The 12,220-nt window shown below is 42.8% G+C and overlaps 2 protein-coding genes across 4 annotated transcripts in view; one reads left to right on the plus strand and one right to left on the minus strand.

Moving 5' to 3' along the window:
- The window catches only part of LOC141144997 (glyoxylate/hydroxypyruvate reductase B-like), a 106,685-nt gene that overhangs the window by 91,693 nt on the left and 2,772 nt on the right, over nucleotides 1-12,220 (minus strand). Inside the window, exon 1 of one of the 2 annotated variants that reach the window (XM_073631193.1) lies at nucleotides 6,734-6,832. The exons of the other annotated variant lie outside the window; for it this stretch is intronic. The gene's annotated coding sequence lies outside the window, so the exon portion shown is untranslated. Of the gene's footprint in view, nucleotides 1-6,733; nucleotides 6,833-12,220 lie in introns of those variants that run through there. 2 annotated transcript variants of the gene reach the window in all.
- LOC141144998 (thioredoxin-like protein 4A) overlaps nucleotides 1-12,220 on the plus strand; it is a 56,658-nt gene that overhangs the window by 13,603 nt on the left and 30,835 nt on the right. Inside the window, exon 4 of one of the 2 annotated variants that reach the window (XR_012244498.1) lies at nucleotides 1,364-1,646. Coding sequence is in view for 1 of the 2 variants with exons in the window: in XM_073631198.1 (XP_073487299.1) it covers nucleotides 1,364-1,535 (172 nt within the window). In the remaining variant the exon portion in view is untranslated. Of the gene's footprint in view, nucleotides 1-1,363; nucleotides 1,795-12,220 lie in introns of those variants that run through there. The other variant, XM_073631198.1, reaches the window with a different exon arrangement.

A 12,220-nucleotide genomic window follows, 5' to 3' on the forward strand; every position in this document is an offset into this window, starting at 1 on the left:
AGCCCAGTTTTTTTGCATAATGTGAAAGATGAAGTTGCGCTGGTGGGTGGGAAGTGGTTAATCGAAAGTTCCTGGTTGATCCTGCCAGTCGCCTTTCTTCTTTGTTAATTGAACACACAAAGCACAAACTCTAATCTGTTCTTCTGTGGCCAGTTTTCATCTATTGACTGGCCATTCAGAGGTGCAGGACACTGTGCAGACACACAGCATACCTGTATTGGGTAGTTTGTTTAGCCACCACGCCCCCTGACCAATCACAGCCTGCCTCTGGCACACACCCCTCCCAATCAGCCTGTCTCTTGAACATGCTCCTTGCTCAAGCATAGTCTGCATCTTGCCTGGGGCTGAACAGACTAGGGAATGTGGGCACACAGTATCTTGCAATCTATCCCACACTAACAGGAAGAAGAAATGCATGGCCATATGACAGCGTGTTTTGACCTTGTTAAAAGGTAAAGGATAATTTCTGAAAATGAGCAAAAGCAATTATGGTGCCTGCGTAGGTTTATTGGTATCAAAGTGTCTATAACATTGTATGTTCACAACTTTAAGGGGTTAATAAAATTACCCCGATACAGAAGATTTCTTTATCATACATCATGGGACACAGAGCCTTAAGTAACTACTTGATGGGTTAGATGATTTTGCCACTTGATACTTTGTGGTTGTAAAGGTAGAAGGGTGTTTTTTTTTTTTTTTTAAACCTTAATGCATTCTCTGCAGTAAGGTAACAAGGCATTAAAGTAAAAAAAAAAACCTTCTGTGTTCATCCCCCACAACCCTCCTCCAACACTTACCACAGCCCAATCTCGATCCAGCGCTGTGCCCAAAAGCAGTGGCCCTCTCCTCACTGGACAGAGACGGCAATGGTGCTGCTGTCAATAACAGCCAGTGAGAAGAGAGCAATTGGTGGAACTGAGCCGTGCTGTCTGTGTGTGTGTCTAAGGACACATGGAGCTCGCTCAGGATTGAGCCCACACGAGTGCCCCTCTAGCAAGTGCTTGCTAGGGGGGCACTCAGAAGGGGGGAGAGGCCAGGAGTGCGAGCAGGGGCCCCTAGAAGTGGAGGATCAGAGCTGCTCTGTGCTAAACCACTACACAGAGCTGGTAAGTATGACATGTTTGTTTATAAAGGATTTATTTATTTGTTTTTTTATTAATCACTTTAAACAGCTGAGGACATATATAGCAGTTCAGTATTGATATTATGGTGGAAGCAATGGACATTGTACCAAAGTCACATAAATTTGCAGATGCAGCCATCAATTGATTGCATCCCTTATCTTGCCATTTGATATCGGAGTGTGTAAATGCTGGCTGTGTTTTTACGTGGTTATCATATATTGTGTTTTTCCTTCTAACAGGAACAAGCACATCATGATTGACTTGGGGACAGGTAATAACAACAAGATAAACTGGCCAATGGAAGACAAGCAGGAGATGATTGACATTGTGGAAACTGTTTATCGTGGTGCTAGGAAAGGTAGAGGTCTGGTGGTGTCTCCTAAGGACTACTCAACAAAGTACAGATATTGATGGATCTGTTTGTTAATGAGATCTCTGGATTTTTTTTTTTTTTTTTTTTTTTTTTTTTTTTTTTGGACTATAACTCCGCTTATGACATCCTATGTGTTATGAGATCAGAAGGTGTAAGCAGTTTTACAGTTTATGCAGCGATACCTCACATGTGCTACAGTTTGTGCATATAAACGTTACAATCCATAATCTGGAAGTCTGACGCCTTAACCATTTTATTTATGTATTGTAATGTGTTTAATAAATATGACATTTTTTACTTTGTTTTATTATTTTTGTTTTTGGACTCCATCCAGATCATACATTTTTTGATTTATAGCCTTGACATGAGAATATTTAAGAGTCTGTTGGCAAAGTGTTATTTAATTATATTTATTACAAAGTCCTCTTCAGAAATGCAATTTCCTAATTAAAGCATAATTGTATTCCCACAGAAGAGCAACATTTTGGACACATACAGGATTACTTCATTAAAGCAACATAAAATACAAAGCTGATAACTTTTGCACTCTGCTACTGCTGCAGTTTTATAGACCCGTCAGCATAATGCCTTGCTCTCTGTGGGCTACAAAACGCCTACCCCCTATGTTACTGGGAAGAGGAAAGTGGAAGGTGTTTTGTAGTTGTATCCTATGGTCACAACTAGGGTTGCACCGATATTGGTATTATGGGAGAGAGGAGGTGGGCCGGGTCGGGGCTCTGTGTCTGAATGGATACACGGAGCTGTGACTCAGCTCCAGTGCCCTCATAGGAAGCTGCTGACTGTGGGGGGCACTCGATAGGAGGGATGGACCAGGAGCAGCAAAGGGACCCAAGAAGAGGAGGATCCGGGCTGCTCTGTTCAAAACCAACTGCACAGAGGAGGTAAGTATAACATGTTTGTTATTTTTAACAATCACTTTAAACTGAGGGACGGAGTTTCCACGCTCACGGACCTGAAGGCTTGCAGCCTCCCCTGACACTTACCCCCGAAGGGGTGAGTTAAATGGTAAAAAGGATTTTAATTAAGGGTGAGTGGCGCTACCTTACCAGAGTACCTTGATTAATAATATTATAATGAACCCCAACAGTTCAAATATAAATAAAAATAGTAAATTTCATATATACTTGGTGCAAACCCTTAATCACTCAAATCATGGGTAGTGAATGTGAGTGTCTAACCCTAAAAAGTGGACTGTGTTAGACTAACCGTGTTAGTGGACTGTGCTAGCATATTAGACCAACCATGTTAGTCTCATAGCTTACATAAAAGTGTACAACGTGTGGCTGATTAATAAATGACAACTTGTAGAGAATAGTAAATGACAGTAAAAAAATGACAGTAAATGAAAACACCACAATCTGTGCCATAGAAGGGAATCAGTCCAAGAGGGATCCCCTCTCTGAAAATCAATGTGCAATCCACCTGCTAAATGGCAATAATCAGGATCTCTCAATCCTATATTAATCCATATATATGTCCAAAAAATACATAAGGTGAAAGAACTATACATGTATCATGAGTAATCCCACTTAGGCATAAGGTGCAAAAATGCGCACCTAAAAATTAGTGAAAAAATGGTGGTGAGGAAATTGGGTGTATCAAAGTCCAACATGAAAACCAAATTAAAAAGCAAAAAACAAAACGTCTGTGGTAGTGACTTTTGTGCAGACAGCTGTTCAGATCCAGTGACTTGCGGTGCTCCCCCTCAAAGATCCCCACTCACCAGCTCCCTGCACCCCTGCAGGGGTAGTAGGCAAGAACAGTAATATGATGTTTTCAGGTCCTCGGTCTCCCGCTCCAGCTGTGAAGTATCCTTCAGTATATCCTCATATGGAAGAAACAGGGCTCCATAGTGTGTAGCGCGGCTACATGTTACACGTCACTGATCTCTGCTCCGATGACAGGGAGCAGAGATCGAGTGGCACTGTCACTAGGCAGATTGGGGACATGCTGTTTACATCAGCATCTCCCCGTGAGGCGATTGCGGGTATCCACGCGGCGATCGAGTCCACGGGACACCCGACTCGACTCACGGAGCTTGCCGCAGGCGTGCCCACTGGCCGCCTCTTAAAGGGCAACGTACAGGTACATGGTTTTGCCTGTATGAGCCCTTCTGCTGCAGTATATCTGCGTGAGGCAGTCGGCAAGCAGTTAAAGAAAAAAAAAATAGACACTTTTTTACCAGACAGAACTGTAATATATTATGTATGACAGACTCCCTTGTCATAGGCTGGTGGTTTTATAAAAGCTACCTACGCCTGCTGTCACTTAGGCTGGCCATACAAAAACAATGTCTTCCTTCAAAAAAAATTTATAGACTTTTTTTTTTTTTTTTTTTTTTTTTAGATTTTCTAATTGTTAATGGGGTCAAATCCATGTTTGTGATGTGAAAGTAATACACACAATTTTTTTATGTATATATACACCCAGAAGTAGGATATATGGGCATTTTAACTAGGTGTCAGACATGAAGCGAGATATAAATCTTTAATATAAAAAGTAGTACTACAGTGTTTCCCTGAAAATAAGATACCCTCTTATATATATTTTTTCCTCAAGAAGGCACACTATGGCTTATTTTGAGGGGATGTCTTATTTTTTATTAAGCAGCAGCTTTACTGGTGTTTGTGGGTGGTGAGAGACCCACAGTGCTGAGTAAAACAGCCACAGCTTTACTTCTTCCCCTGAGGACTCATAATACCTAAAAGCAGAGCGTCCTGCTCCTCACTTCACTGAGAAGACTTTTACTTTCACTTTCTATGTCTCCCTCTATGCCTCAGCTTGCAGCACATAGCCACGCCTATCACTGTCTTATTTTCGGGGTATGGCTTTTATTGCGCAAATGCTTAGAAATCCTGCTACGGCTTATTTTATGGGTACGTCTTAATTTTGGGGAAACACGGTAGACGCTGAAACTTTTTTTTCATGGATATGATCATATTAAATATAATGCACAGTACTGGTAAAAGTTTAGTTTAAATGTAATTGTAATGCCTTAGATTACCTCCAGACTATCAGCTGCCACCTTCTCTGGTTTTAGATGTAGATCTTCCCTGCACACAGTCTTTATAGCGATTATTTATTCCCCTCAAACAACAAAATGTTATACTTACCTGCTCTGTGTAATGGTTTTGCACAGAGCAGCCTGGATTCTCCTCTTCTGGGGTCCCCTAACGGCGCTTCTGGTGCCTCCTGCCTTCAGAGTGCCCCTACAGTAAAAGCCAGATTATAGTATAGAGTGCCTCTATAGCAAGGTAAAAAACACTTCTTCCTTTAGAACCACTCACTTCCTGCTTTATGTCCCATGAGGCATTGCTCCTTACACATTCACAAGTTCTCAGGCACTTACTGACCTGTATGGATGGTGTACTGCACTGTATTTCCTGATATGTAAACAAATAATGCATTCTGTATGCAAGCCAACTAATCAGCTATGAAATTATTTGACAACTATTTTCACAATCGATTAGTTGTTTTGGCCCTACTGTGTATACTGACACATATGGCTGGTATAGTGAGCTGTATGTTTATTGCACTGTGTATACTGACACATATAGATGGTATAGTGAGCTGTATGTATACTGACATCCAAACAAATAATGCAATTATAACTGTCACTCCTAAGCCACATCCGTAAAAACTGTTAGAACTAAAAAGAGGGAAGACCACTAAGTCGGACTTTAAAGGCAGATTGGACCAATGATATTCATTAAAAAAAAAAAAATCGCATATTTTATTTATACATAAGGATAGAAAAAAAACATGTGTGTGTGTATATACACAATATGTAATAAAGCGGTCATGGTAGCTCCCTGGGTCACCATATGGTTGCAGGAGTTGCCTCTGGCCCTTCTGGGGATAGGTACGGTGGAACTGCTGGGAATATATCTTATGTGTGATCCTTGAGTTAAAGTCGTGCAACGGATACCTTGCCAGTATGATCTGGCTGCTGTTGCTTGTGCAGCTTTTCTGTTGCCATTTTCTTCTCATGCAGTCCTCTACACATGGTTTTCTCCCCTAGACTAGCAACCCTCTGATTATATTAGACAACTTGGGACTCTAACTGCTCAGCCATTCTTTCCGCTCTGGTGACCGCCCAGGGAGATTTCTTTATGCAGGCATTTACACACCCAGGCCAGTGCGACCTGTTTTTATAACCCCCCTCCCTTTATGTGTGTCCCGAGGAAGTGGACTGGCAAAACACGTAGACGCACAGGGACTCGCTCATCTGTAATATTGCACTACTAACACAATCTGGGTATATGTGGCTCTTTCTGTGGTCCACTGTACATACTGGCTGTTTCTCTGCAGATTGTGTGTGTGTGTGTGTGTGTGTATATATATATGCGCCTTTTTAATTATATATTCTGTGTATGTGTTTTTTCTATCTTTATGTATAAATAAAATAGGTGATTTTTTAATCTATATCGTTGCTCCAATCTGCCTTCAAAGTCTGACTTGGTGGTCTTTCCTCTTTTTAGTTCAAACAAACAATGCATTCTATATGTAGGCCAATTAGTCGGCTGACCAACTAATCGATTATGAAAATCATTGCAAGCTCTTTTTTATTGTTGATTAGTTTCATCCCTACACTATACTACCTATAAAATACTGATTGTACATTCAGTTATTAGAATAAAATAGTAATTATCCTGAAGCTATCTTTAAACATTGTTAATAATATTACTTGCAACTTGCAAGGGGCACCAAAGTCTATCGGCCAGAATAAATCCATCCAAAAAGATGACATTCCTGGACTTCATTGCTTTTAGAAAATATATCTTTAGTTGCAGATTAGCAATTATAAAGATCAGCATAATACTGAAGCTTAGTACAGACCAAGCACAACGTTGTGAGCTAGTGGTGTCCATTCTTATAAAGGTACCATTGGGATAACTGTCCCAAATAGTCCTTTTGGTACCCTATCTGTGTGTCCCATTGCAGGCTGTGCATGCAAGGATGGCTCAATGGGACCACACTCAAGATGGAAATGGAGAAGACACAAACTTCAAAGGCAAAATGCAAATAAATGACAGGCTGCAGACAGAAAGCACACATAGGAAGTCCTGTAGTGTATATATAGCATGTATATATCTATATATAGATATATACTATGTATATATCATAGTATATGATATAACTTGTCCCCTCCTCATCTGCCCAATTTCACTGTAATATCTGTGACTAACTCTAGAATGGAACACGGGTCTGTTACCAGCTGTGTAGATGAATGGATTCTGTTCTCAGCAGGATGATTTATGGAGCTGGGCAATTTCTATGCCTGGCCACACTGAGCATGCGCACAACCAGCCTCGCCTGTACAGCAGGGGCGTAGATAAGGGGGAAGGTCAGGGGTGTTCAACCCCCCCCCCATAGCATCCTGACAAAATGCCCAGACAGTGTCCCTGCTGTTTAGCCTCAGCACAGTAGAAGAAATCAGAGTTTCGGAGTGCAGCAGCCAGCCCCCCTTCTATTGTGCCCAATCCCCTCGGTTTAATAAGGGGCCCTACTGAAAAACATGAAATTACTGCAAGGTCTCAGATGCCGGCAATTGATAGTGCACAGTTGAGGGAACTCCTCAAGGTATCATATGACACAGCCGAAGGGAGACTGGGGATGCAGAAGTTTTCCTACTTCTGTGCCGTGCTGAATCTGAGGTCTGGTAAGTGGGGAGGCATCAATTTTCTGTTTTGGGAATTAGGAAGTGAGAATTCCAGCCTGGGGGAGTTTCTTTTGGTGGGGGGGTTAAGGATAGGGGGACGGGTTTGCTTTTGGAGAAGAGAGGAGTTTCTTGTAGAGAAGTTAACAATGGGTGGTTAATGGCAGGGCTTTTCTTCTGGGAAGGGAGTTTGATTGGATGAAGGGAGATTTTCTTTATAATTAGGAATCTTTGCTGGGTGTTGACTGAGGGAGAGTTTTGCTTTGGGGAGTCGGTCTAGAGACAGAGGGTTTAATTTTTGGGGGCATATTTGAGGGAGGGAGATATTTAACAGTGGGAATCTTTGCTTGGGGAGGGAGGGTTCTTAGGAGGGAGAGGGGTTTTTTTTCCCTTTAAAAAGAGATTTTTTTTTTTTTTTTTTAATTATACCTACCTAGGTGGATGGAGCATCGATCCAATGTCGCATCTGTCCCCAGCTGCTTCTAAGACCACCAACAGAACGATCAAAGACCGTTGATCACTCAGTTCTTAGCCTTTAGTGAGCAAAGAGTGGTGACTGTCAGTCCCTGGCTCTGCCCCCCTCCCTCACGCTCACTGGAATGCTAAAAAGAAATAACCACGCTAAATATTAATAAAACATGTGAAATGATCTTGAAAACTTCTGTTGAAAAAATCATGTGTATATGTGAAACATTGTGATATTCAAAGAAAATGTATAAGTGCATGCATATAACTATAAATCAAAAAGTAATGTCCATGTGCGGTGGATGGAGATCCTTATATATAATGATTGACCAAAATCAGTCCCAGAGAGAAACCAATGAGTAGACACAACCAGACTCGGTGGTAAAGATGAGAGAGACACCACACTCAGTGATCCGCCACAAGGCAAGCAAAAAACAGCCTATGTTCCGTCCTGGTATGGGAAATCCAGCTGGTGTGACTTGACTGCATACAGCGTGGCTAGGAGGATATAGCAAGGACCCCAAACTCTCGTCTCACAGGCATGTAGATGAAAAGAAACTGACCATAGTGTAATACTGGCAAGATAGTTTAACCACTTGCCGACCGCCTCACGTCTATATACGTGAGCAGAATGGCACGGGCAGGCAAAATCACGTACCCATACGTGATTGCCTTCCCGCGGGCGGGGGGTCCGATCGGACCCCCCCCGGTGCCAGCGGCGATCGGCATTTGGCTAGGAGCGATGAGAGACGAGGGGGAGACCATCCGATCGTGGCCCCCCCTCGCGATCGCTCCCAGCCAATGAGGAACATCCCCTGCCTGTGTATAGTACACACAGGCAGAGGATGTGATGTCATCTCTCCTCGGCTCGGCAGTTTCCGTTCTAGCGCCGAGGAAAGAAGACATGTAAGTGCACCAACACTCACACACACACACAGTAGAACATGCCAGGCACACAAAACACCCCCGATCACCCCTCCCCCCTCCCTGTAACACTGACACCAAGCAGTATTTTTTTTTATTTTTCTGATTACTGCAGGGTGTCAGTTAGTGACAGTTACTGTGGTAGGACAGTGAGTGTTACCCCCCTTTAGGTCTAGGGTACCCCCCTAATAAAGTTTTAACCCCTTGATCACCCCCTGTGTCACTAAGCGATCATTTTTCTGATCGCTGTATTAGTGTCGCTGGTGACGCTAGTTAGGAACGTAAATATTTAGGTTCGCCGTCAGCATTTTATAGCGACAGGGACCCCCATATACTATCTAATAAATGTTTTAACCCCTTGATTGCCCCCTAGTTAACCCTTTCACCACTGATCACCGTATAACCGTTACGGGTGACGCTGGTTATTTGGTTTATTTTTCATAGTGTCAGGGCACCCGCCGTTTATTACCGAATAAAGGTTTAGCCCCCTGATCGCCCGGCGGTGATATTCGTTGCCCCAGGCAGCGTCAGATTAGCGCCAGTACCGCTAACACCCACGCACGCAGCATACGCCTCCCTTAGTGGTATAGTATCTGAACGCATCAATATCTGATCCGATCAGATCTATACTAGCGTCCCCAGCTGTTTAGGGTCCCCAAAAACGCAGTGTTAGCGGGATCAGCCCAGATACCTGCTAGCATCTGCGTTTTGCCCCTCCGCCCAGGCCCAGCCCAGCCCACCCAAGTGCAGTATCGATCGATCACTGTCACTTACAAAACACTAAACGCATAACTGCAGCATTCGCAGAGTCAGGCCTGATCCCTGCGATCGCTAACAGTTTTTTTTGGTAGCGTTTTGGTGAACTGGCAAGCACCAGCCCCAGGCAGCGTCAGGTTAGCGCCAGTCGCGCTAACACCCATGCACGCACCGTACACCTCCCTTAGTGGTATAGTATCTGATCAGATCAATACCTGATCCGATCAGATCTATACTAGCGTCCCCAGCAGTTTAGGGTCCCCAAAAATGCAGCACCAGCGGCCTAGTACACCCCGGTCGTAGTCAAACCAGCACTGCAGTAACACTTGGTGACGTGGCGAGTCCCATAAATGCAGTTCAAGCTGGTGAGGTGACAAGCACAAGTAGTGTCCCGCTGCCACCAAAAAGACAAACACAGGCCCGTCCTGCCCATAATGCCCTTCCTGCTGCATTCGCCAATCCTAATTGGGAACCCACCACTTCTGCAGCGCCCGTACTTCCCCCATTCACATCCCCAACCAAATGCAGTCGGCTGCATGAGAGGCATTTTTATGTCCTCCCGAGTACCCCTACCCAACGAACCCCCCCAAAAAAGATGTCGTGTCTGCAGCAAGCGCGGATATAGGTGTGACACCCACTATTATTGTCCCTCCTGTCCTGACAATCCTGGTCTTTGCATTGGTGAATGTTTTGAATGCTACCATTCACTAGTTGAGTATTAGCGTAGGGTACAGCATTGCACAGACTAGGACACACTTTCACAGGGTCTCCCAAGATGCCATCGCATTTTGAGAGACCCGAACCTGGAACCGGTTACAGTTATAAAAGTTAGTTACAAAAAAAAAAAAACACATACAAAAATATAAAATAAAAAATTCTCTATTCTCTCTCTATTGTTCTGCTCTGTTCTGCTCTTTTTTACTGTATTCTATTCTGCAATGTTTTATTGTTATTATGTTTTATCATGTTTGTTTTTCAGGTCTGCAATTTTTTAGACTTTACCGTTTACTGTGCTTTATTGTTAACCATTTTTTTGTCTTCAGGTACGCCATTCACGACTTTGAGTGGTTATACCAGAATGATGCCTGCAGGTTTAGGTATCATTCTTTTCAGCCAGCGGTCGGCTTTCATGTAAAAGCAATCCTAGCGGCTAATTAGCCTCTAGACTGCTTTTACAAGCAGTGGGAGGGAATGCCCCCCCCCACCGTCTTCCGTGTTTTTCTCTGGCTCTCCTGAGAATGCAGCCGGTGATTCAGCCAGCTGACCATAGTGCTGATCAGAGACCAGAGTGGCTCCAAACATCTCTATGGCCTAAGAAACCGGAAGCTACGAGCATTTTATGACTTAGATTTTGCCGGATGTAAACAGCGCCATTGGGAAATTGGGAAAGCATTTTATCACATCGATCTTGGTGTGGTCAGATGCTTTGAGGGCAGAGGAGAGATCTAGGGTCTAATAGACCCCAATTTTTTCAAAAAAGAGTACCTGTCACCACCTATTGCTATGATAGGGGATATTTACATTCCCTGAGATAACAATAAAAATGATTTAAAAAAAAAAATATGAAAGGAACAGTTTAAAAATAAGATAAAAAAGCAAAAAAATAATAAAGAAAAAAAAAAAGCACCCCTGTCCCCCCTGCTCTCAAGCGTCGGTCTGGCGTCAAATGTAAACAGCAATTGCACCATGCATGTGAGGTATCACCGCGAAGGTCAGATCGAGGGCAGTAATTTTAGCAGTAGACCTCCTCTGTAAATCTAAAGTGGTAACCTGTAAAGGCTTTTAAATGCTTTTAAAAATTTATTTAGTTTGTCGCCACTGCGCGTTTGTGCGCAATTTTAAAGCATGTCATGTTTGGTATCCATGTACTCGGCCTAAGATCATCTTTTTTATTTCATCAAACATTTGGGCAATATAGTGTGTTTTAGTGCATAAAAATTTTAAAAAGTGTGTTTTTTCCCCAAAAAATGCGTTTGAAAAATCGCTGCGCAAATACTGTGTGAAAAAAAAAATGAAACACCCACCATTTTAATCTGTAGGGCATTTGCTTTAAAAAAATATATAATGTGTGGGGGTTCAAAGTAATTTTCTTGCAAAAAAAAATAATTTTTTCATGTAAACAAATAGTGTCAGAAAGGGCTTTGTCTTCAAGTGGTTAGAAGAGTGGATGATGTGTGACATAAGCTTCTAAATGTTGTGCATAAAATGCCAGGACAGTTCAAACCCCCCCAAATGACCCCATTTTGGAAAGTAGACACCCCAAGCTATTTGCTGAGAGTCATGTCGAGTCCATGGAATATTTTATATTGTGACACAAGTTGCGGGAAAGAGACAATTTTTTTTTTTTTTGCACAAAGTTGTCACTAAATGATATATTGCTCAAACATGCCATGGGAATATGTGAAATTACACCCCAAAATACATTCTGTTGCTTCTCCTGAGTATGGGGATACCACATGTGTGGGACTTTTTGGGAGCCTAGCCGCGCACGGGACCCCGAAAACCAATCACCACCTTCAGGCTTTCTAAGGGGGTAAATTTTTGATTTCACTCTTCACTGCCTATCACAGTCTCGGAGGCCATGGAATGCCCAGGTGGCACAAAACCCCCCCAAATGACCCCATTTTGGAAAGTAGACACTCCAAGCTATTTGCTGAGAGGTATAGTGAGTATTTTGCAGACCCCACTTTTTGTCACAAAGTTTTAAAAATTGAAAAAAGAAAAAAAAATTTTTTTTTCTTGTCTTTCTTTATTTTCAAAAACAAATGAGAGCTGCAAAATACTCACCATGCCTCTCAGCAAATAGCTTGGGGTGTCTACTTTCCAAAATGGGGTCATTTGGGGGGGTTTGTGCCACCTGGGCATTCCATGGCCTCCGAAACTGTGATAGGCAGTGAA

Source organism: Aquarana catesbeiana, linkage group LG05 (assembly GCF_042186555.1).
Source record: "Aquarana catesbeiana isolate 2022-GZ linkage group LG05, ASM4218655v1, whole genome shotgun sequence".
NCBI lineage: Eukaryota > Metazoa > Chordata > Amphibia > Anura > Ranidae > Aquarana > Aquarana catesbeiana.